General features: G+C 41.1%; 1 protein-coding gene across 1 annotated transcript in view; it reads left to right on the top strand.

The window, feature by feature from the left end:
• Nucleotides 1-22,316, top strand: part of COPG2 (COPI coat complex subunit gamma 2) — a gene marked incomplete at its 5' end in the record, with an annotated part of 109,915 nt that overhangs the window by 9,672 nt on the left and 77,927 nt on the right. Inside the window, 4 exons of the mRNA XM_030297109.1 lie at nt 10,527-10,606; nt 19,631-19,706; nt 21,050-21,142; nt 22,072-22,158. Coding sequence (XP_030152969.1) covers nt 10,527-10,606; nt 19,631-19,706; nt 21,050-21,142; nt 22,072-22,158 — 336 coding nt within the window. The remainder of the gene's footprint in view (nt 1-10,526; nt 10,607-19,630; nt 19,707-21,049; nt 21,143-22,071; nt 22,159-22,316) is intronic.

Raw genomic sequence — 22,316 nt, 5'->3', positions numbered from 1 at the left:
CTCCGCATCGGGCTCTGTGCTGACAGTGCAGAGCCTGCTTGGAATTCTCTCTCCCTCTTTCTCTTTCTCCACCCCACCCCACTCATTCTCTCTCTCTCTCTCTCTCAAAATAAATAAACTTAAAAAAGTAAAAAAAAAAAAAAAATTTCACCAATTTTTAGTATACAGGTCAGTGAGTTCTGACCAGTGTGTGGAGTCATGGAACCATCTCCACAGTCACGATACAGAAACCTCCATCACCCCAGAATGTGCCCCCACATCGCTTAGTTGTCTGTGTCCTTCCTCGACCCCTGGCATCTAAGAAGTCAGCGATCTACTTTCTGACAACATGGTTGCATTTTCTAGAATTTTCTAGAATTTCACTTAAATTTAATCGTATAACATATAGCCTTTTTATGACTTTTATGTCTTGTTTCTTTCTCTTAGTTTATGGCCTTTGAGATTGACTCAAGTTTTTGTGTGTGTGGGTGGTTTTTCACTTTTACTACTGAGTAGTATTCCACCGTATGGTGGTGGTCTTGTTTCCTTATCCATTCACAGGTAAATGGATATTTGGGTTGTTTCCAGTTTATGGATATTATGAACAAAGCCACTAAAAGTAAATATTCAAGTACAAGTCTTTGTGTGGACCTACTGTCCTTTTCTTTGCTTGGCACCCAGAAGTGACATTGTTGGATTTGCATTTCCTTAATGACAACTGCATTAAGCAGATGTATGCTTATTTGCTTTCTGTGTATCTTCTTTGGTGAAGAAGTGTCTGTTCAAATCTTTTACTCTTTAAAAAGAAATCATGTCGTTGGTCTTCTTATTGAGTTGTAAGCTTTCTTTATATTTTCTGGATACAAGACCTTTATCAGAGAGGTGTTTTGTAAATATTTCCTCCCAGTGTGTGGCTGGCGTTTTCATTCATTTATACCGTTGTCTTCTCCATTAAAAAAAAAAAAGTATAATTTTCGTAGATTCACCCTTTACAGAGTATAGTTTTATGAATTTTGACAGATGCATACAGTAGTATCATCACCATTGCAGTCAAGATTTAGAGTGTTTCCATCACTCCAAAAAGTTCCCTCATGCCTCTACATGTGATCTATTCCTCCCATCCTTCTGTTCCTCCCATCCTCTCTCCCAGGCAACCACTCATCTTTTTTCTTTCTGCATAGTTTTTCCTGTCTGGGAAGTCATAACAATGATATCGTATCATATGAATGAAGCCTGTTGAGTCACTTAGCATATCGCATTTGAGGTTTATCTGTTGTTTGTATCAGTAGGTCACTTCTGTTTATTTCATTGTAGTATTCTATTATATGGATGTACCTCAGCTTGTCTACTGTTTGCCATTTGAAGGATATTTGGTTTATTACCAGGTTTCAGTGGTTGCGAATAACGTTGCTGTAAACATTCGTGTATAAATTTTTTAAACGTAAGTTTTTATTTTTCTTGGGTCAGTTCCTAGGACTGGGGTTGCTCGGTCACAGATGAGAGGTGTAGGCATGTTTATCTTTGTAAGAAGCTGCCAATCCCTCTTCCGTTTCCGCCGTCACTGTTAGAAAGTTCTAGTGACTCTGAATTCTAGCTAACCCTTAGTGTTGTCTTTTTTTGCTTTTTAAAATTGATTTCTTTTTAATTTTAGCCATCCTAATAGGTATGCTGTAGTATCTCTTTGTAGTTTTATTTATTTTTTTTTCAACGTTTATTTATTTTTTTTGGGACAGAGAGAGACAGAGCATGAACGGGCAAGGGGCAGAGAGAGAGGGAGACACAGAATCGGAAACAGGCTCCAGGCTCTGAGCCATCAGCCCAGAGCCCGACGCGGGGCTCGAACTCACGGACCGCGAGATCGTGACCTGGCTGAAGTCGGACGCTTAACCGACTGCGCCACCCAGGCGCCCTCTTTGTAGTTTTAATTTGCATATTCCTAATGACTAATAATGTCAAACATCTTTTCGTGTGCTTTTTTTTTTTTGCTTTGTGTATATCTTCCGTACCGAAGGATCTGTTTATATCTTTTGCCCGTTTTTAATAATTTGATTGCATATTATCTTATTTCTGAGTTTTGAGAGGTCTTTGTATATTCTGGATACAAGTCCTTTATCAGATATGTTTCCTAAATATTTTCTCCCAGTCTGTGGCTTATTTTTTTCATTCCATAGTCTTTCAAAGAGAAGTTTTAAATTTTGATGAATTCCGGTTTATCAGTTTTTTTTTTCTGTTGTAAATTATGCTTCTGATGTGTATGATAGAAATCTTTGCCTAACCCAATGTCCCAAAGATTTTCTCCTATGCCTTTTTTCTAGGCATTTTGATCCACTTTGAATTAATTTCTATATATGATGTAAAGTAAGGGTTGGATTTCTTTTCACCTCCCTCCCCTACCTCCTTTCACCACCTCCTCCTTTTCCTCTTAACTTTCTTGTCTGGACAAATGGTACTGAAATGGTTGCATGTCAAAATGGAAGAAGGAAGAGATAATGATTGAGTTACATTGGCACACTGGAACATTCTATCTTGTTTCATTGTGTTTATTCATGTGTTTATTCGTATTCTAGTACCATACTGTCTTGATTACTATACCTTTATAGTAAGTTTTAAAGCAAGTAGTCCACATTTTCCTTTTTTTCTTTTCCTTTTTCACAAGTTTTGGGTCTTCTGGGTTCTTTGCCTTTCCATATGAATTTTATTTATTTATTTTTTTTCAACGTTTATTTATTTTTGGGACAGAGAGAGACAGAGCATGAACGGGGGAGGGGCAGAGAGAGAGGGAGACACAGAATCGGAAACAGGCTCCAGGCTCTGAGCCATCAGCCCAGAGCCTGACGCGGGGCTCGAACTCCCGGACCGTGAGATTGTGACCTGGCTGAAGTCGGACGCTTAACCGACTGCGCCTCCCAGGCGCCCCTCCATATGAATTTTAGAATCAGCTTCCGTTTCTATTATTTAAAATCTGCTGGAACTGATAGAGATTACATTGAATCTGAACATCAATTTGAGGAGAACTGACATTGTAACATATATTTAAAATCTGCTGGAACTGTGATAGGGATTACATTGAATCTGAAGATCAATTTGAGGAGAACTCACACTGTAACATTATTGTGTTTTTTTGGCTACACAAACACAGTATTTGTCTCTCCTTGCTCAGGTCTCTTTAATTCCTGTCAGCAGTATTGTAGATTTTAGAGTACGAGTCCTATATATGCTTTGTGAAATTTAACCCTAGTTAAGACTTTTAAAATACTATTGCGTCCATATTGCTTGTAGTTTATAAATTACTTAATTGTTTGCATATTGACCTGTTTCCTGTGATCTTGTTAAATTCATTTATTAGTTCTAGGAGTATTTTGGAAGACTTCTGAGAAATTATTTTTTCCTTTTCAATCTGCATGCTCTTTATTTGCTTGTCTTACCCTACTGTCCTCTTGTACTATCGTACAGGGTAAATACAAGTGACGGTTGGGGACATCCTTGCTTTGTTCCCGATCTTAGGGACAAAGCATTTAGTCTTTCACCACCAAGTGTGACACCAAGTATGGTGTTAGCTCTTAAGTTTGTCATAGATGCCCTTTATCAGGTTGAGGAAGTTCACTCTATTCCTAGTTTGCTGAGAGATTTCTTTTTTGTGAATGGGTATTGAATTTTGTCAACTGCTTTTTCTACACCCCCTAGATTACCATGCCTTTTCTTTTTCAATATGTTAATATGGTGAGATGCACTTATTTATTTTTCTGGAAAACATAAAATCTTTGGTTTCTGTTTGTTAAACTATGTGAAGCATTTTTGAGTCTGTAGTCATGAAATATATTGATCTGCAGGTTTTTCTTATAATATTTTTGTCTGGATTTCGCATTGGAATAATGCTGGCCCCAGAAAATGAATTGGGAAGTGTTTCTTCCTCTTCTGCTTTTTGGAAGAGTTTTTGTAGAATCATTATTAATTTTTCCTGAAATGTTTGATGGAGTTCACTAGTAAAGCTGTCTTCTTTAGGAGAAGGCTTTTGATAATTAACCCCATTAAAAAGAATAGATTTGCTGCTATCTGTTCAAATTATTTATCATCTTCAGTGAGCTCTCGTAGTTTGTGTCTTTCAAGGAATTTGTTCATTTCATTGAAATTGTTGAACTTTGTTTCCCTAAAATTATTCATGATATTCCTTTATTTTTGTAGTGTTTGTAGGATCAGAAGTAATGTCTTCTCTTTCATTCTGATACTGGTAAATTGTATCTTCTCTTTTATTCCTGGGAAGTTTGTCTAGAGCTTTATAAACTTCATTGATCTCTTCATACAACCAGCTTTTTGTTTCATTGATTTTTCTCTATCAATTGTTTTTCTTTTCCGAATTAATTGTGTGGAAAAAAAAAAAAAAAAAAGAATGCTGAAAAATCCAGCCATAAGAAGGAGGGAAAAAAGAAAGAAAGAAAGAAAGATGGATCAAGAAGGACAAACATAAATCATATCATAAGATGATAGATGTAGACCCAAATCCGCATTAAATATAAATGCAAAACACAAAGAACATTTGTAAAAATCGATTGTAGGGGCACCTGACTGGCTCAGTTGGTGGAACACGTGATTCTTAATCTCGGGGTTGTGGGTTCAAGCCCTACGTTGTGTGCAAAGATTACTTAAAAATAAAATCTTTAGGGGCGCCTGGGTGGCGCAGTCGGTTGGGCATCCACGATCTCGCGGTCCGTGAGTTCGAGCCCCGCGTCAGGCTCTGGGCTGATGGCTCAGAGCCTGGAGCCTGTTTCCGATTCTGTGTCTCCCTCTCTCTCTGCCCCTCCCCCGTTCATGCTCTGTCTCTCTTTGTCCCAAAAATAAATAAAAACGTTGGAAAAAAAAATTTAAAAATAAAATCTGTAAAAAAAACAACTATATACTGAGCCATAAAGCAAGACGCAACACATTTTAAAGGAATGAAATTGTACAGACCGTGTTCTCTAGTTACAAAGGATTGGTGTTGGAAATTAATCATAAAAGAGTACCTAGGAATTCACCATATATTTTGATATTAAAAACGTATTTCTGGGGGTGCCTGGGTGGCTCAGTCGTTCAAGTGTCTGACTCTTGGTTTCCAGCTCAGGTCATGATCTCGCAGTTGGTGGGACTGAGCCCTGCATCAGACTCCGCACTGACAGTGTGGAGCCTGCGTGGGATTCTCTCTCTCTCCCTCTCTCTCTGCTCCTCCCCTGCTCATGCCCTCTCTCAAAATAAATAAATAAACTAAAAAAACGAAGACATATTTCTGTTCTGTTACTAGCCATGGTGCCGTAAAGGGGTGAGGCTTATCCTGCTACCACAAATACCTAGAAGATCAAACAAAATACATTACACGGTAATTCTCAGACATTAGATTAACAGGCATCCTGGGTCTGTGATCTGGAAAAAAGAAGAACAGAGTGAGCCCTAGCGTTATCTCATGTCCAGAGGCCGATTACAAGTATCAGGTCAAGGAGGGCCCACTGAAAAGGAGTCTAGTTATCTCGCTGAGTTGAGGAAACCGACAGAATTTGAGGAAGCCAAGAAAGCTCAAATTTGTAGAGCAGAGTACTAAAGAGGAAGGAAGTAGGGGGAGAGGGAGAGAAGCAAGAAAGGAAGGAGATAGTTCTAGCAATTTGCTGAGGGGCTCCACTTAAACCTTTGGATAAGATTTGATCTGTGCATATGTAAAAGGAAACTGCCCAAGGCCAAAGAAAGGAACACCAGAACACAGGGCTGGCACTCGTTGGTATTTCTACCAGTGAGAGTGGAAAGACCTTTTCATTTGGTGTAGTTCTCAGAAAGGTATCACCTCGGGGTGCCTGGATGGCTCCGTGAGTTAAGTGGGCGGACTTCGGCTCAGGTCATGATCTCGCAGTTCACAAGGTCAAGCCCCACGTGGGGCTCTGTGCTGACAGCTCAGAGCCTGGAGCCCGCTTCAGATTCTGTGTCTCCTTCTCTCTGCGCCTCCCCTGCTCATGCTCTGTCTCTCTTTCTCTCAAAAAAATAAACAATAAAAAAAAATTTTTTTAATGAAAGATACATTGCATGGATACACTGGAATCATAGCAGATTCCAGACTGTAGGGGAAAAAAAATCAGTAACCTGGAAGACAGATAGAAACTATCCAAAATGAAGCCAAAAGAGAAAAAAGACAATTAAAATGAACAGGGCATCAGAGGGATAATAGTTTGGAAGTTCTTTTAGTGGTTACCCTAGAAATTGCAACATGGATATTTGACTTTCAGAATCTAACATTTATCTTTCTCTTGTACCTGTTCCTGGAAGATTTGAGAACCTCTTTATGTATGCGAATGTATAAACGTGTATATTATACATACACACATGCACATTTATATACATACACATATGATAACGCATCATTTTTGGTGGGTGTTTTGTTTGCTGTTCACTGAGATTTACTCATGTCCTTACCACTTTTTAAAGAAAGCCTTTATTTTTTTAGAGCAGCTTTAGATTCACAGCAAAATTAAAAGGAAGGTACAGAGATTTCCTGTATACTCCCTGACCCAACACATGCATAGACTCTCCCGTTATCAACATCCCCTACCAGAGTGGTAAATTTGTTATAATTCATGAACCTGCATTGGCACATCATAATCACGTGGATAATCATTAAATGCTACAAACGGTATTTCTTTTTGTTTTTATATATTTTTTAATGTTTATTGTTTTTGAGAGAGAGGCAGAGCACGAGTAGGGAAGGGTCAGAGAGAGAGGGAGACACAGAATCCAAAGCAGGCTCTAGGCTCCGAGCTGTCAGCACAGAGCCCGACACGGGGCTCGAACCCACGAACCTCAAGATCATAACCTGAGCTGAAGTCAGACCCTTAACCGACTGAGCCACCCAGGCGCCCCTACAGAGTATTTTCACCGACTTGAAAATCCTCTGTGCTTCATCTATTCATCCCTGCCTCCTAACCTCCAAACCCTGGCAACCACAGATGCTTTAACTGTCTCCTTTTCTGGGATGTCGTATAGTTGGAATTATATAGCGTGTATCTTTTTCAGATTGGTTTCTTTTACTTAGTAAGAGGCACTTAATTTCCTCCATGTCTTTCCGTGGCTTGATAGCTCATTTTCTTTCTAGTGCTGAATAATATTCTTTTGTCTGGATGTACCACAGTTTATGCATTCACCTACTCAAGGGCACGTTGGTTGCTTCCAAGTTTTGGCAATTATGAATAAAGCCGCTGTAGACATCGTATGCATGTTTTTATGTGGACAGCAGTTTTCAACTCCTTTAGGCAAATGCCTAGGAACACGATTGTTGGATTGCATGGTAAAAGTATGTTTAGTTTTGCAGAAAGTCACCAAACCATCTTTTAAATTGGCTGTACAATTTTTTTTTCCCACCAGCGAGAGTTCCTGATGCCTCACATCCTCATCAGCATTTGATGTTGTCAGTGTTCTGGATTTTGGCCATTCTATTAGGAACGTAGTGGCATCTCATTATTTTAATTTGCCTTTCCCAAATGACCTGTTGTGTACATCTATAATATATAAAGAACTCTTACACTTTAATACTTATATATTCATATACTTAATTGTCATCTGTTTATCTGTTTAAGTGAAGTGTCTTAAGGTCTCTGGCTCATTTTTAATCAAGTTGTTTTTCTTATTTTTGACTTCTAAGAGGTTTTGTTTTGTTTTTTTTGTTTTTTGTTTGTTTTTTTTTCAACATTTATTTATTTTTGGGACAGAGAGAGACAGAGCATGAATGGGGGAGGGGCAGAGAGAGAGGGAGACACAGAATCGGAAACAGGCTCCAGGCTCTGAGCAGTCAGCACAGAGCCCGACGTGGGGCTCGAACTCACGGACCGCGAGATCGTGACCTGGCTGAAGTCGGACGCTTAACCGACTGCGCCACCCAGGCGCCCCTCTAAGAGGTTTTTATATATTTTGGGTGACAATCCTATATCAGGTGTGTGTTCTACAGGCATTTTTCTCCCAGTTTGTGGCTTGCGTTTTTTTTCATCCTCGTGACATTGTCTTTTGCAGAACAGAAGTTTTTGCTTTTTTTTTTCTTTAACATTTATTCATTTTTGAGAGAGAGAGACAGAGCATGAGCCAGGGAAGGGCAGAGAGAGAGGGGGACACAGAATCCGAAGCAGGCTCCAGGCTCTGACCTATCAGCAGAGAGTCTGACATGGGGCTCGAACTCATGACCTGGGAGATCATGACCTGAGCCGAAGTCAGACACTTGACCGACTGAGCCACCCAGGCACCCCAGAAGTTTTTACTTTTAATTAGGCTGGCTTTTTCATTATTTCTTTGATGATCATACCTTTGGGGTTATATCTAAAAAGTCATCATCATACTCAAGGTCATCTAGGTTTTTTCCTATGTTTTCTTCTAGGGATTTTACAGTTTTGCGTTTTGGATTTAGGTCTGTGATCCATTTTGGGTTAATTTTTGTTAAGAGTGTAAGGTCTGTGTCTAGATTTTTTTTTTTTTTTTTTTTTGCATGCGGCTGTCCACTTGTTCCAGCACCATCTGGGGAAGAGACTACCTTTGTTCCATTGTATTGACTTTGCTCCTTTGTCAAAGATCAGTTGACTGTATTTATGTGGACATATTTCTCAGGGTCTCTTCTATTCTATCCGTCTATTTGTTTATTCTTTAGCCAATACTACACTGTCTTCACTGTTTACCGCTTCTGCTCTTCATTTCTTGCCAGATTTCTGAGTCATTATCTAGAATGATTTTCTGTGAGCCTGAAGAATGTGCCTTTTAGAATCTCACTCTTTCTAGACTTTAGATCCTTTATCCTATGCCTGTAAGGCCCTGGGCTTGTACTTCTCCGGCTATGAGGTGTTTGCTTTTCCGTTTTGGCACCCATGAATGGCTCTTGATTTTACCCTTGGCTACATCGTTAAATTTTGTGTTCCTATTTCATTCGACATTTCTGTGTGTTCGTTTAGACAGTATGTTTTAGTGGTAACAGGCACATCTTTGCCAACACTTTGTATTGTCACTCTTTGTCATTTTAGCCATTTTGATGGGTGTGAAGTAGTATCTGAAATATGTTTTTTTTTTTATTTCCCTGATGACTAATAGTGTAGAGCCCTTCCCCCCACCTCCACCCCCATTTTTTGTGCTTTAGCTGAATTTTTCTTTTTAATTTTTTTAACGTTTATTTATTTTTGAGACAGGGAGAGACACAGCATGAACGGGGGAGGGGCAGAGAGAGAGGGAGACACAGAATCGGAAACAGGCTCCAGGCTCTGAGCCATCAGCCCAGAGCCCAATGCGGGGCTCGAACTCGCGGACCGCGAGATCGTGACCTGAGCTGAAGTCGGACGCTTAACCGACTGAGCCACCCAGGCGCCCCAGAATTTTTTGTTTTTTTAATTTCCAGTTTTATTCCGCTTCACGGTAGATTTTTATCGGGGGGAGGGGCAAATTTTCTTCAGCTCTGAAGTTTTGATTTTTATTTTCTGTTTTCTTCTCAGAGTAGGTTTGTATGGCTGTCATCTGCCCCATTCATCTGAGCCCTCCTGGCTTTCTCTTTCTCTTTTCACTTAAACTTTCTCTGGATGATTTTTTCCTGGTTAATCACCACGAGACCCCTCAGTTCCTTCGCTTCCCTTAATGGGCTCACTAGTCTCCACCAGGTTCTTTTTACAGCTTGGGGTCTGGAGCCGGGTCTGATGTATTTGAGTTTCACTGCTTATTAGAAATGTGATGTTGCCTGGTAGGGAACGAGGCCAGACAAGCTAGAGGAACCGGTGCCCGTAGTGTATGAATAAACCAGAGGGAAGGGGAGGAGGAAGGTCGATGAAACTTTACTATTGGTAAGTGAACAGTTACTTTGGATCCAGGTATCCTTCTAGAAATCTTGATACTTGAAAGTGGAAGTTGGTTATACAAGCACAAATACTTCAAGGAAAAACATCTAAGTTGCTGGGCTGAGGAAGATAGAGTCTGCATGTCTTTCCATCCATATATTTAAAGAATTAAAAAAAATTTTTTTTTAACATTTATCTATTTTTGAGAGACAGAGAGAGACAGAGCACGAGTGGGGGAGGGGCGGAGAGAGAGAAGGAGACACAGAATCTGAAGCAGGCTCCAGACTCTGAGCTGTCAGCACAGAGCCTGATGCGGGGCTCGAACCCACAAACTGTGAGATCATGACCTGAGCCGAAGTCGGATGCTCAACCGACTGAGCCCCCCAGGCGCCCCGTATATATTTAAAGAATTTTAAAAATACATTTTCTAGGATAAGCCTTTAACACTTTGAGAAATCTATGTCTTTGGATTCACACTGTCAAAGTTTGGATCTCTGTATAATTAACTGGATTTTAAAATTTTCACCTAGATGTGTGCCGGTGCATCAGTTACTTGTTTGGGAAACAGTAGTATTCTGAATGTTGTCTCATCCAGGTATTTTTAAAAGGATTTTTTTGGGGTAGGTGAGAACCTTTTTCAGAATAATGTTCTAAATATATCTACTTGGGGCTCTCACTTCAAATAGTGTAAAGAACCATTTCCTTATGAATAACTGCTGCCTTTTATAAATAATTTTGCAGCAAACACTGAGAAGAATGTGCTATCTTACTATCAAAGAAATGGCTACAATCTCTGAGGATGTGATCATTGTCACAAGCAGGTATGCGAATGGTCAGAACCTAGGAGGGGGTGCTTCTATATTTAGTGGAGTATTTGTTGTTCTTTTTCTGTTAATTTTACTTTTTTGACTGTAAGGAAGCCAATGGGAATTAATATATATACGTTATTTTATATATATGTTATTTATATATGTTGTTTATATATATATTATATATGTTATATATGTTATTATGTATATGTTGTATATGTTATATATATGTTAATTCATATGTATATGAATTAATATATATATGTTATTATATGTATATATCTTAAAGCATTCTTTCCTAAAGTATGATTGTCATCATGTGAAAACCATGCCTATGTGATAAAGCAAAGTCACAAAGGATAATGCTAGTAGATTTGCTTATACATTTTAAAGGTTCGTTATAATATGGAAACAGAACCAAAAAGCAAATGACACAGTGACACAAAATATTTACAATAAGTATATTAAAAAGCTAGTATATGTAATATGTAAAGAACTCTTCAACTTAAAAAAAATTCCAAGTGATCGTTCATAAAATAACTAATGGAAAGGACCTGATTGTTTTTAGTCGTTCTCACTGTAACCCAAAAAAAGCAAATTAAAAACTCCAGTGAGTTATAAAATTTTACCCATCAAATTGGCAAAGAAGAAAAAAGGCGGTAGGTATTTGTAAGGGAGATTGATATTCTTGTATATACAGGAGGCAGAATAATAAATTGATTCAGTTTTTCTTTTTAAAAATTTTTTTTTTTTTTCAACGTTTATTTATTTTTGGGACAGAGAGAGACAGAGCATAAACGGGGGAGGGGCAGAGAGAGAGGGAAACACAGAATCGGAAACAGGCTCCAGGCTCTGAGCCATCAGCCCAGAGCCCGACGCGGGGCTCGAACTCACGGACCGCGAGATCGTGACCTGGCTGAAGTCGGACGCTTAACCGACTGCGCCACCCAGGCGCCCCGATTCAGTTTTTCTAGAAAGCAGTTTGGCAACATTGATCGAACATTTTAAAAGGTTTATCCCTTTGTGGTTTGTTTCTTAAATGTTTATTTATTTTGAAAGAGAACACGTGTGAGTGGGGGAGGGGCAGAGAGAAAGTAGAGAGAGAATCCCAAGCAGGCTCCACTCTGTCAGTGCAGAGTCGGACAAGGGCCTCAATCCCACGAACCGTGAGATCATGACCCGAGCCGAAACCAAGAGTCGGACGCCTAACCGACTGAGCCATGCAGTTGCCCAGGGTTTATTATCCCTTTGACCCAGTAATGCCACATCGATGGAAGTATGGTCAGAAAATAATCAGAGATAGCACAGGAAGACTTACATGTGATAATGTTCATTGCAACACTGTTTATACTAGCAAAAAGGATAAAATAAATATATGCCATTCTTAAATGTTATTTAATCAACCATGTTGTCAGATTAGGAGATACTTTAATTTTTTGAAAATATTTTTGAAACATTAATGATATGGAAAAGTCCTCAAAAAGTGCCGAGTAAGAGTTGGATTCAAGTTTATGTATTTTATATAGTCTCCCTTTTAAAAATATTTTATGTACATATATAAAAATATGTGGATGGAAATATACTAATGTATTACCAGTAGGTTCTCTCTGGGTGTTTGGGATTGTGGCTATTTATTTTCTGTAAAATTGTGATTTCAGTTGTCGTAGAATGAGTATGTATCTCACACACACACACACACACACACACCCCAAATGTTATTTAAAAAAGAATTGCCTTCCTAATTATTAACTATAATTCATTTAAGTAAATTTGGCTTTTGTGTAACAAAATAAATTTCGGAGGAGGGTGCTTGTCTTTAACCGGCAGTTGTATTGAATATAGTTGCGGTTAGTAAGGCTTTCAGCTGGAAAGAACCGAAAGCCCGATGTAGTCACTAGGCATAGAGTGTTGGTTCAGTAGTTCAGGGCGAGGGCTGGTGTTTCTTGAATCCCACATTGGCGCAAAATAGGTGCCTGAATGACTGGCAAGCCACCATTCAAGGTGGGAGGGGTGCCGGGAAAGGGGCCAGGGAGGGCCAGCACCATCTGCCTCTTTTATCAGGTATGCAATAGCTTTTCCCAAGGCGATTTTTAGATTTCATTTGACACAGCTGGGTTCTACGACGATCGTGGGGACCAGGAAAGTGACTATTTAGCTTTTAAAGCCCAAGTATTAGGGGCAGGCAGGGGAGAAGGGGTTGGAAATGGGTATTGGATTAGTTAGCTAACAATATCTGCCACCAGTAACAAACAGAGAATCTTCACTTAGATTGCTATAGTCACTAAATATTGGAAAAATTAAAAATAGATTAGGGTTTTTTTTGTTTGTTTAGCTGTTAGTACTTTCCTCTGACTCCCGTTAGGCTGCCATGAATTATGGTTTGCTTCTGGCTCATTTCAAGTGATTAGTAGATGTGGTAGGCAGAATAATGGCCCTCCAAAGATATCCCCGGCCTCATTCCCAGGACCTGCGAATATGTCACATTACGCAGCAAAGGGGAAATGAAGTTGCCCGTCCGCAGGTAGGGAGAATGGTGTAGATCATCCAGGTGGGCCCTATAAGGATAAGGGTCCTTAAAAGTGGAGGAGGGAAGCAGAAGCATCAGGAAAGAGATGGGATGAGGGGAGCAGGTCGCAGATACAATGTTGCTGGATTTGGAGATGGAAGAAGGGGGCCGGGAGCCAAGCAATGTGAGTGGCCTCTAGCAGTTGGAAAGGGCAGGGACGTGGGATTCACCCTACAGTCCAGAAAGGGATGTAACCCTGCCGACACCAGTGAGACCGGTGTTGGGTTTCTCACTTACAGAACCGTAAGAGAAAGAAATGAATGTTGTCTTATGTCTCTAAGTTTGTGGTCATTTGTCACAGCAGCAGTAGAAAAGGAATAGGTTTTGTGGCACGTACGGGTATCGGATCAGCACACTGTGCGCTTAAAAATTTTACAATGTCGTATGCCAATTATCTCTCAAAGTAGGGGGAAAAAACCACTAGAGGTTTTGGTACCTTGGAGTGGGGTGCTACTGTAACAAGTACCTAAGACACTGGAAATGGCTTTGGAGTTGGGCAATGAGTAGATGCGGGAGGAATTTGGGGGCGCAGGACAGAAAAAGCTGACACCGCCTCGAACAGAACGTTAGTAGAAACCTGGATGTTAATGAATGGTAGACTCAGAAAGAAGTGAGGAGTAGAGAAAACACTGATCACGGTGAGAATGCTGAGATCGTTGGCGGGAATGTGGACGTTAATGGCGCCGCTGCGGAGGGCTCAGAAGGAGATGAGGAGGGCGTTTAGGTCCTGGAGGGAAGGGAACCCTTGTCCTGTGGTGGCAGAGAGCTTAGGATTGTGCCCTGAAGTTATACAGAAATCAGGACTCGTGAGCTTGGCTGTTTAACTGAGATTTCCAGAGTGTTGAGGTGCGGCCTGGTTTCTTTTTGCCACTCACGGTAACACGTGCGAGAGTAGAGCAATAAATCGAGGAGACACCCGTGAAAGAACCAGGCGTTCCTTACAAATACCAAATCATTATGTTGTGCACTTGAAACTGAGAGGTTATAGGTCCATTATACCAAAAAAAAAAAAAAAAAAAAAAAAAAAAAATCAAGAGTTTTTTGGAAATTCTCAGCCCGCCCCAATTGCAAAGGACGCTAACATCAAGAGATTCAGTAGGAAAGTGTGCTGTAAAGGAAAAGTCAAAGGAGTTACTCTACAGCCTTTTGCTAACACCCCAGGAGGATGAAAAGGTCAGAGTCTTCACTCACACAAAACACTCTGAAGAGATCAAGGGTGTGACTCATAGATTCCCTCTGCATCTAAGCAGAAGCCGGAAATAGAGATGGGGTTGTTTAGGCAAGATCTGTGGTGAGGCTCTGGTCTAATGGAGTGAGTCTCTGTACGTATATGGTAGACCCACAGGGCTCTTGAGAATCTTAGCCAGCATCACCGCCAGCGTGGACTGAAAGGGACAGAGGGAGGACAACGTGAGAGAAAGTTGCCCGAGTCCCAAATTCTACAGCAGGATATAGGCCGAGAAGACCGAAGACTGCTCAGCTTTAAACTAAACATGCTGCCCTTTATGAAAACGAAAGGATGGCCCTGAGGGCAGGGGGGCAGGACCAGAGCATGGAGTGGAGAATGACTGAGCATTCTGCCCCGCACCCGAAACCTTTTCCAGCTTGCTTGGCTGGGTTTCAGAATTCCTTGGGACCAGTGACTTTCTTTTATTTATTTTCCCCATTCCATTTTCTCTTTGTGAACAGGAATGTCTGACTATTATCCTGGGGTGGTCCCGCCATTGTATTTCGGGAGCAGAGAACTTGTTTTCTAATTTCACAGGCCCACAGGTGGAGAGGAATTTTGCCTCAGGAGAGAGGCTCCCCAGTCTCCCCCATACCTAATTGAGAGGATTTTGATGATAAGGTCAGGGGTTTTGAATCCGTGGGATGTAGATGAGCTTCTGGAGTCTAGGTTGGTGCTGTAAAGCGATGAGATTTGGGGGGAACTTGGGATGGGGTGCATCAGTCTTGTCTGTGAGGTAGATGTAAGCCCCACTGACACGGTCAGTTTAGCCCATTGAGACCCACATTGGACTTCTAACCCATGGAACCGTAAGTTGATAACATTTTGTTTTAGGCCACCAACTGTGGCCGTCTGTTACAGCAGGAATAGAAAACTAGAGACGGCCATTCAGCACATGTAGACAACGATGTGACCTTGCTGGGAAACCATGGTGATTAAGAACACCTGAGGGCAGACACCTCACTATGAGTGGCCAATAAATATGTGGAATGTTCTTGATGTTATTATCAGGGAAATGCAGATTAAAGCCCCAGTGAGATACCATTCCATACCCATTAGAATCTAGATACCCAGTGAGATACCATTCCATACCCATTAGAAACCACAAAGCCCGACAGCACCAAAGTCAAAGAGCCTGCTCCAAGGCCAGGTACGTTGTAGGGGGGTGTGGGATGGCATAGCCACCTTAGAGAAACTTACGCAGAAGACTTCCAAGCGGAAAGAATAATTTAAAGCCCTGAAAGGCTCCAGGTACACTCGACCAATTATCAATGTTTTGGAATGGATCAATTCAACATTATAAAGATTTCAGTCCTCTCTAAATTAGTTTGTAAGTTCAATGCAATCTCAGTGAAGCAGCCCACAGGCAATATATTATGAATGTAGAAAAATTGATACTAAAGTTTAAGTCAAAAAACAAATATTTAGGAACAGCCAGGAAAGAACTGTAGAAGAACTGGGAGCTCTCCCAGTCAGTGAAGCATTAAGGCCTGGACCCTTAAAGCAGTATGGTCCTGGCACATGGATGGACAGACCAGGGGAATAAAATTGTGTGATGACTTTGTAATGTGTCACCATGGCCATGCTGATCTACATCGTCAGAGGTTGTTTTGGTACAAATGTATAGAGTTAGACCCCAATACACATAGAAATGTAGTATATGACAACGGGTGGCATCTCGGATCACTGGGATAAACACTGGGGTACTTTCTAATATGTGATGCTGAGACAACGGAGTAGTCCCTTGGGAAAAGAAAAAATCAGATCCATATGTCACATCCTATCCGTGAATAAACTCTAAAAGGAGAAAGATTGTAAATTTTCAAAATGGAAGCATACAAGTGCTGGAACAGGGGTGTGTTCCTCTTTAACCTTGTTGTAGGGAAAAGCTTTGTTAGGACTACAGTTCCAGAGGCAGTGAAAGAAAAGGTTGATAAATCTGATTGCGTACGTTTCTCATCATAGAAGATGATCCATGGGTTTTCAGTAGATCTGAGTGGTACAGTTTCTTAGGTTCATGGTATCCTACGTGACCTCGCCGCTCATTTTATGGCAAAAGCCATGTGACGGTGGGCTCGTGACCAAGAGATAGTTTCACCATATTCTGTCAGGAGCAGATAGCCTAAATGCAGTGGTGGCTCAGTTGAGGTAGTAGTTTGGCGATGGGACCCTGTGAAGTTGGAGGATTCTCCTCTGGGATGAAGTATGTGCATTAAATTGATGGTCAGTGTATGATACTGTCACCAATAAATACAATAGGTGGGTCCAGGAATCGAGAGGTGAAAGTAGGACTGGCACCTGTCACCCTTGCTCCCAGTGACCTGCCTGTAGAAGTTATGCTTCCCATCCCCACCCTGAATGTGAGTCAAAGGCGCTGGTTCTCAAGAGACAGTGTTCTCAGTGATGAACAGGGGGAGGCATTTAACCCATTGACTCCTGGTTCCTGCTGTTTGAGGATTGCCTTCAGCACAGAGATACCCCACACTTCTGGATCCACACGTCTGAATGACAAGTTGGCAACCACAGGCACCACCCACTCCAGTGTCTGAGAAGTCCTGGGGCAGAGAAGTGAGCCAGTTTGCACATTTAAAATGATGACTACTTTTGGGTCGCTTTGGATTCTTGATGCTGATGGACCAGCAGGTAAAGAAAGGAGCTGTGTCCTCCTAGAGGTAGTTGACCTTGATCCCTATCAGGAGCTAGGTTTGTTGCTCTACAAAGGTGGAAGCAAGGACCGTATCTAGAATTCAAGGTACTATTTACTTACGTATATTTTGATGTGTTCATGCCTGAGACAATGGTCAGTAGAGGATGGGGAACAGCCAATGGTCCAGCCACGGTAAATCTCCAACAAAGAGCTCAGATCCTTGGAGATAAAGGTTTGAGTCACCTATCAGACACCTGACCAAGATGAGATCAAGTGCTGGCTAAGCGTGAGGGGAATATAGAATTGGGTGATTGTGGGAAGGATGTGGTGGATATCAGTCACGGCTGCAGAATGAGTGGTAGCGGTAAGGATTGTACCATGTGCCATTCATTTTCCAATCTCTTGTAGAAATAGTGGATGGTTACCATCTTGAAGGCTCAGTGACAGGTTAGATTTAATGGAGGACATGTTCAAATTTGACGGACGTGAAGGATAGACTGTTCTGGATGCTGTTGCCTCAGGCCTTCTCTCTGATCCTAGCTGTGCTTGTGGTCAGCTGTTCTGTACAGGGGCCAGCTCACTTGCGTGAATAGTGCCTTGCCGAAGCACGCGCTGTGTGTTCTGTTGCTTGCCCCCCAGTTTCCCTGGTGCTCCGGTTTGGGCCCTGACTTGGAACTCACATGTGGGAGGTAACATGTGCATGTTAACCAAATGGGGAAAGAACACTCTGGGGTTAACTGTCAGCCAGTGGCTGAGAGTTAGTGGATAAATTCTTTCCTTTTCATCCCTTGGAAATGTGGTTCCAACATGTATTTCATAAGCCTCCTCAGAAGATGGCTCATCAAATAACCAGTTGCCTGTGGCAGTGACCCACTAGAGAAAATTCCTTTGTATTAAGTACCCTCCTTCTTTGTTCACCTCTCTGTCTTCCCTTCCCTCGAACACATTCCCAAACAAACTACCTGTCTGTAAGCCTTTGTCGGGGCAGCCCAAACTAAGACACGGAGCCGCGGTTGGCAAACTCTGGCCCGTGGCAAAAACTATTGCCTCGTTTTGTAAATAAAGTTTTATTGGAACACAGCCATGCCCATTGTTTTAAATGTATTGTGCATGGCTGCTTTCATGTCACGTAGAAGCCGAGGAGCGAGACCTCAGAAGATACTAAACCTGCCAAGCCTCACTTTTTATCTAATTGGAAAAATGCAAATATCTGTGAAAAAGACTAATGGATAAATTATTTATATCCCAACAGTGGAAATCTGTGTTACCATTAAAATGATATTTTAGATATATTTTGGGTTCTTAAAAATATACAGATACCTAAAATTTTTTAAAGTCTGCCAATATGGAGAGATTCTTAAAATATATTAAGGGAAAAAGGGAGGTACCAGAAGAGTGGAGATTCATTTGCATGCATTTTAATGTCTCTATGGTCGTATGTATTTTTTTTAGAAGTTCCTTAAGAAAACATAAGCAACTGTTCACAGAGACTGTCTAGGGTCGGTGAGGCCCAGCTTAGACTTTGTATTTTATATTTCTCTGTATGTTTTGAAAGTTTATGAAAATACTCTTATAAATAAAAAATAAAGAAATTGAAGGACTATCAGTTCTCCACTAATTTCTCGTCATGGCATCCTGGTGGAGTGAGTTGGAGTTGGAGGCCATTTTGGATTACGTGAGGGGGAGGTGAGTGGGGAGGGGATGGATGGTCATTCTGGGGACAGATTAAACACAGAGGACAGGGACAGGAAGATAGGGTGAATGATGTATAAAGGCCAAAAACCTCTTTGAAGTACGGATGTGGAATTTAGTAGCTCTGTCCACACTCCTCTGCTTATTCTGGAAACTCCATAGAGAGGTCTGAAGCCATAGACAGCTGTCATTTTGGGAAAACTGTGCCTGTGAGAGGGAGCACGACTTCATGAGTTAATCATTTTAGTCAGGCTCTTTTAAGGAGTTGTCTAGTCTGATGGGTTTTTAGGATTTGGGGGATTTCAGCCGGTGGCTCGCTATTCCATTCTCTTCATTTTTCTTTTTTTTTTTAAATCTCTTTTATTTTTTTTTTTAATTTTTTTTTTAACGTTTATTTATTTTTGAGACAGAGAGAGACACAGCATGAACCAGGGAGGGGCAGAGAGAGAGGGAGACACAGAATCGGAAGCAGGCTCCAGGCTCTGAGCCATCAGCCCAGAGCCTGACGTGGGGCTCGAACTCGCAGACCGCGAGATCGTGACCTGAGCTGAAGTCGGACGCTTAACCGACTGAGCCACCCAGGCGCCCCCATTCTCTTCATTTTTCATGCCAGTTACCAGTATCTAAAATCATATTTCATTTATGTAATATATTATCTCTTCGCATTAGTATATTAGCTCCATGAAGGCAAAGACTTTGTTTTGCGCACTGCTATATTCTTAAGATTTAGAACAGCGTTCTATCCAATCGTTTTAATATTTATCCAAAGAAGACACTCAATAAATATTTGCTGAATTCATAGCCGCATTAAGATAATTATGGGGACAATGGGAATTAGCTAGGGGTGGACTCCACAGAAGAGATATCAATCGATTTCATGGTAACTCATTTGATTTTTCTTAGTCTGACTAAGGACATGACCGGAAAAGAAGATGTGTACCGAGGCCCAGCCATCAGGGCTCTCTGCAGAATCACTGATGTAAGTTCTCTTTGTTTACCGAGGCATCAAAGGGGACACTGTTTAGCTACAGGTGGCCGTGTAAATTTAATAGGATTCCCTTGTCCTGACTCTGTGAATCTTCAGTATTAGAGAAACAGGACCACCAGAAAGGCTTTTGTGCCTCCAGGCTTTTTTTTTTTTTTTTTTTTTTTTAAAGAAAAAACTTTATTATAGGATCTAGATCTCTCAGAATTTGAGGTAAAGCTTACAACAGATGACAGAGCAAGAAATAAGACAGCTTTAAGGAACTCAACAGCAAGATTTCTCCGATATTTACTATTGTGATCCATCACTTACGAGGCTCAGGCCTCCTCATTCATATATTCAGTAGAGAGAACCTAGTTAACCATCAGCCAGCCAGTGGCTTATAACCACAATAGGTCTGAGTCCGGTGTTTCACCTTGACTCAGTCCCTCACATCTGGAGGGATGAAATTAGGCTGTCCCTTTCTGGGAACTCTTGAGTAGGAAAGGTTATAAAATGAAGGGCAGACTGGCCGTTGCCAACATATTGAATAATATTTCAGCTCTAGTCATGGTTGGGTATATTTTATGTGTATGTTTACAGTCTTCTCAAGTTTTAAAGGTTGCGTAGGAGCAAATGGTAAATCTGGATCCTAGAAGGAGTAATGGAAATGGTGTGATGTGTTTTGCTGTGGCTGCCTTTGTTTTAGTATTAAATCGGTCAGCCTGAGACTGGACACTGCCCACGCTAGCCATAGGCTGTCTTTGAATATTGATCTCCGTCTGTTTACGTATCTTCATCTGCTGCTACCTTCACAGTGCTAAGCTTTCTTCCACTTAAAAAGGACTTTATTTGCAGAGGACTTCGTATTGAGGACACTCTGTAGTAGCATATTAAACATGTAATTTCTTAGGTATCTAAAATTATCAGGGATCACATTTGATGTGTAGGGCTTTATGGGATCCGTATAAAATACATCCCCTTCGTGCAGAGATACCTTCAGGATTTCAAAAGCATTTCCATCCCCTTCTAGGAATTTCCTTTGTAACATCCCTGAGAAGTGGATGTTACACTGGGCTTACACTTTTCCTCAGACTGGGACTCTCCACACTGAGACCGTTGATTTCATTGTTGAACAGTTAATTTGCTTCCTTCCGGTCTTTCTCTTTGAAGATTCAACTTGGTTGTCTAGCTCCTGCCCTCTGCGATAGAGTTACTCTAGTAGATGGCAGTCCCTTTAACGCAGTCTAAATATTGGCGCGGAAACAAATATATGACTGGTTTTGTAAACTATTCTGGAGCGTAGTTTTGGGCGAAGATGTGTGCTTCAACAACTGTTTCTTTATGAATGTTCTCAGGGAACAATGTTGCAGGCCATTGAAAGATACATGAAGCAGGCCATTGTGGACAAAGTCTCCAGCGTCTCCAGTTCGGCACTGGTGTCTTCCTTAGTAAGTGAACGAGTGGCCAGCTGCCTGGCTCGAGCGGGTGCTAAACAAAATATCACTGTGATTCTCTCACACGTGAACTGTGAAACATTCAAAAAACATATTTGCGTCTCTATTACTTTATCCAAGAGTGTTTTATCAGAGCAGCGTTACAATCAATATAGGCAGTTAAAAAGGTGACATGTCCATGTTTGAAAGGTTTTGGTAATCAGAAAAGATGGGGGTGAGGTGGCAGACCGGGAAGACACTGAAGGTCGTTTTTGTTTTGTTTTGTTTTGAATCTTCCTTTGTGACCTGAACTTGACCTCTTGCCTCTTGTATCGTCTGCTTTCCTTAGTGCCCTGTGTGTGTGGTATCCTTCCATCCAAAGCCCCCTGCCCCACTTGGAAATTTCTTACTGGAAAGTGGTCTTTGTTTCAGGGATACTTTTTCTTTCTCTTTTTATCAAAACAAAATGTATGACAGCCTGAGGTCACCTTGCATTTGGTTAAAATTGGTTATTAGTGTGTGAATGGATTAGATCATCTGAATCACAAGAGTTTCTGGGTCTGGAATGTAGGTGGTCAAGTTTTATAGCAAGGGATCTGTCAGTACTGTGTGTTTTTGTTTCTGTTTTTGTTTTTCCTTCCAGGTGAGTTTCCTGGAAGTAAAACCTAGAATGTACACATTATTCAAGCACCATCCTGTTAACTAGCCCTTCCTTTCCTGTCCCTCCCCTCTCATCTTAGCCCACAAACCCCTCCTCATCTTGGAGAGAGTTTCTGGTCTATTAGTTGCGTCTGGAGTAGAGACTTGAAGTAGACTTCTAAAAGCTACAGAGTTGTCTCTTTGATTTGGAAATGTCTGTTAGTGATTTTTCTAAGAAAACCAGTTCATGTCTGTAAACCTCTAGTGACCATGCACTGTCTATTCTCACTTTGTTCTGTGTCTAGCACATGATGAAGATAAGCTATGACGTGGTTAAACGCTGGGTCAATGAAGCCCAAGAAGCTGCTTCCAGTGATAACATTATGGTCCAGGTACTGTGATCGAGTCCCGTTAGGTCTTGCGATCAGCTTTCTTTAACCCTTCATTTTAGGGACAATTTATTGACTCCCTAGATGAGTGTTAGCGGAAGTGTAATATTAAGCAGCCTATTGGTAGGTTTGCCATTAATTAGAATTACTGTCATAGACCC

The sequence above is a fragment of the Lynx canadensis genome, chromosome A2, assembly GCF_007474595.2.
Source record: "Lynx canadensis isolate LIC74 chromosome A2, mLynCan4.pri.v2, whole genome shotgun sequence".
Taxonomy (NCBI): domain Eukaryota; kingdom Metazoa; phylum Chordata; class Mammalia; order Carnivora; family Felidae; genus Lynx; species Lynx canadensis.
This window is presented reverse-complemented; position numbering and strand designations above follow the sequence as displayed.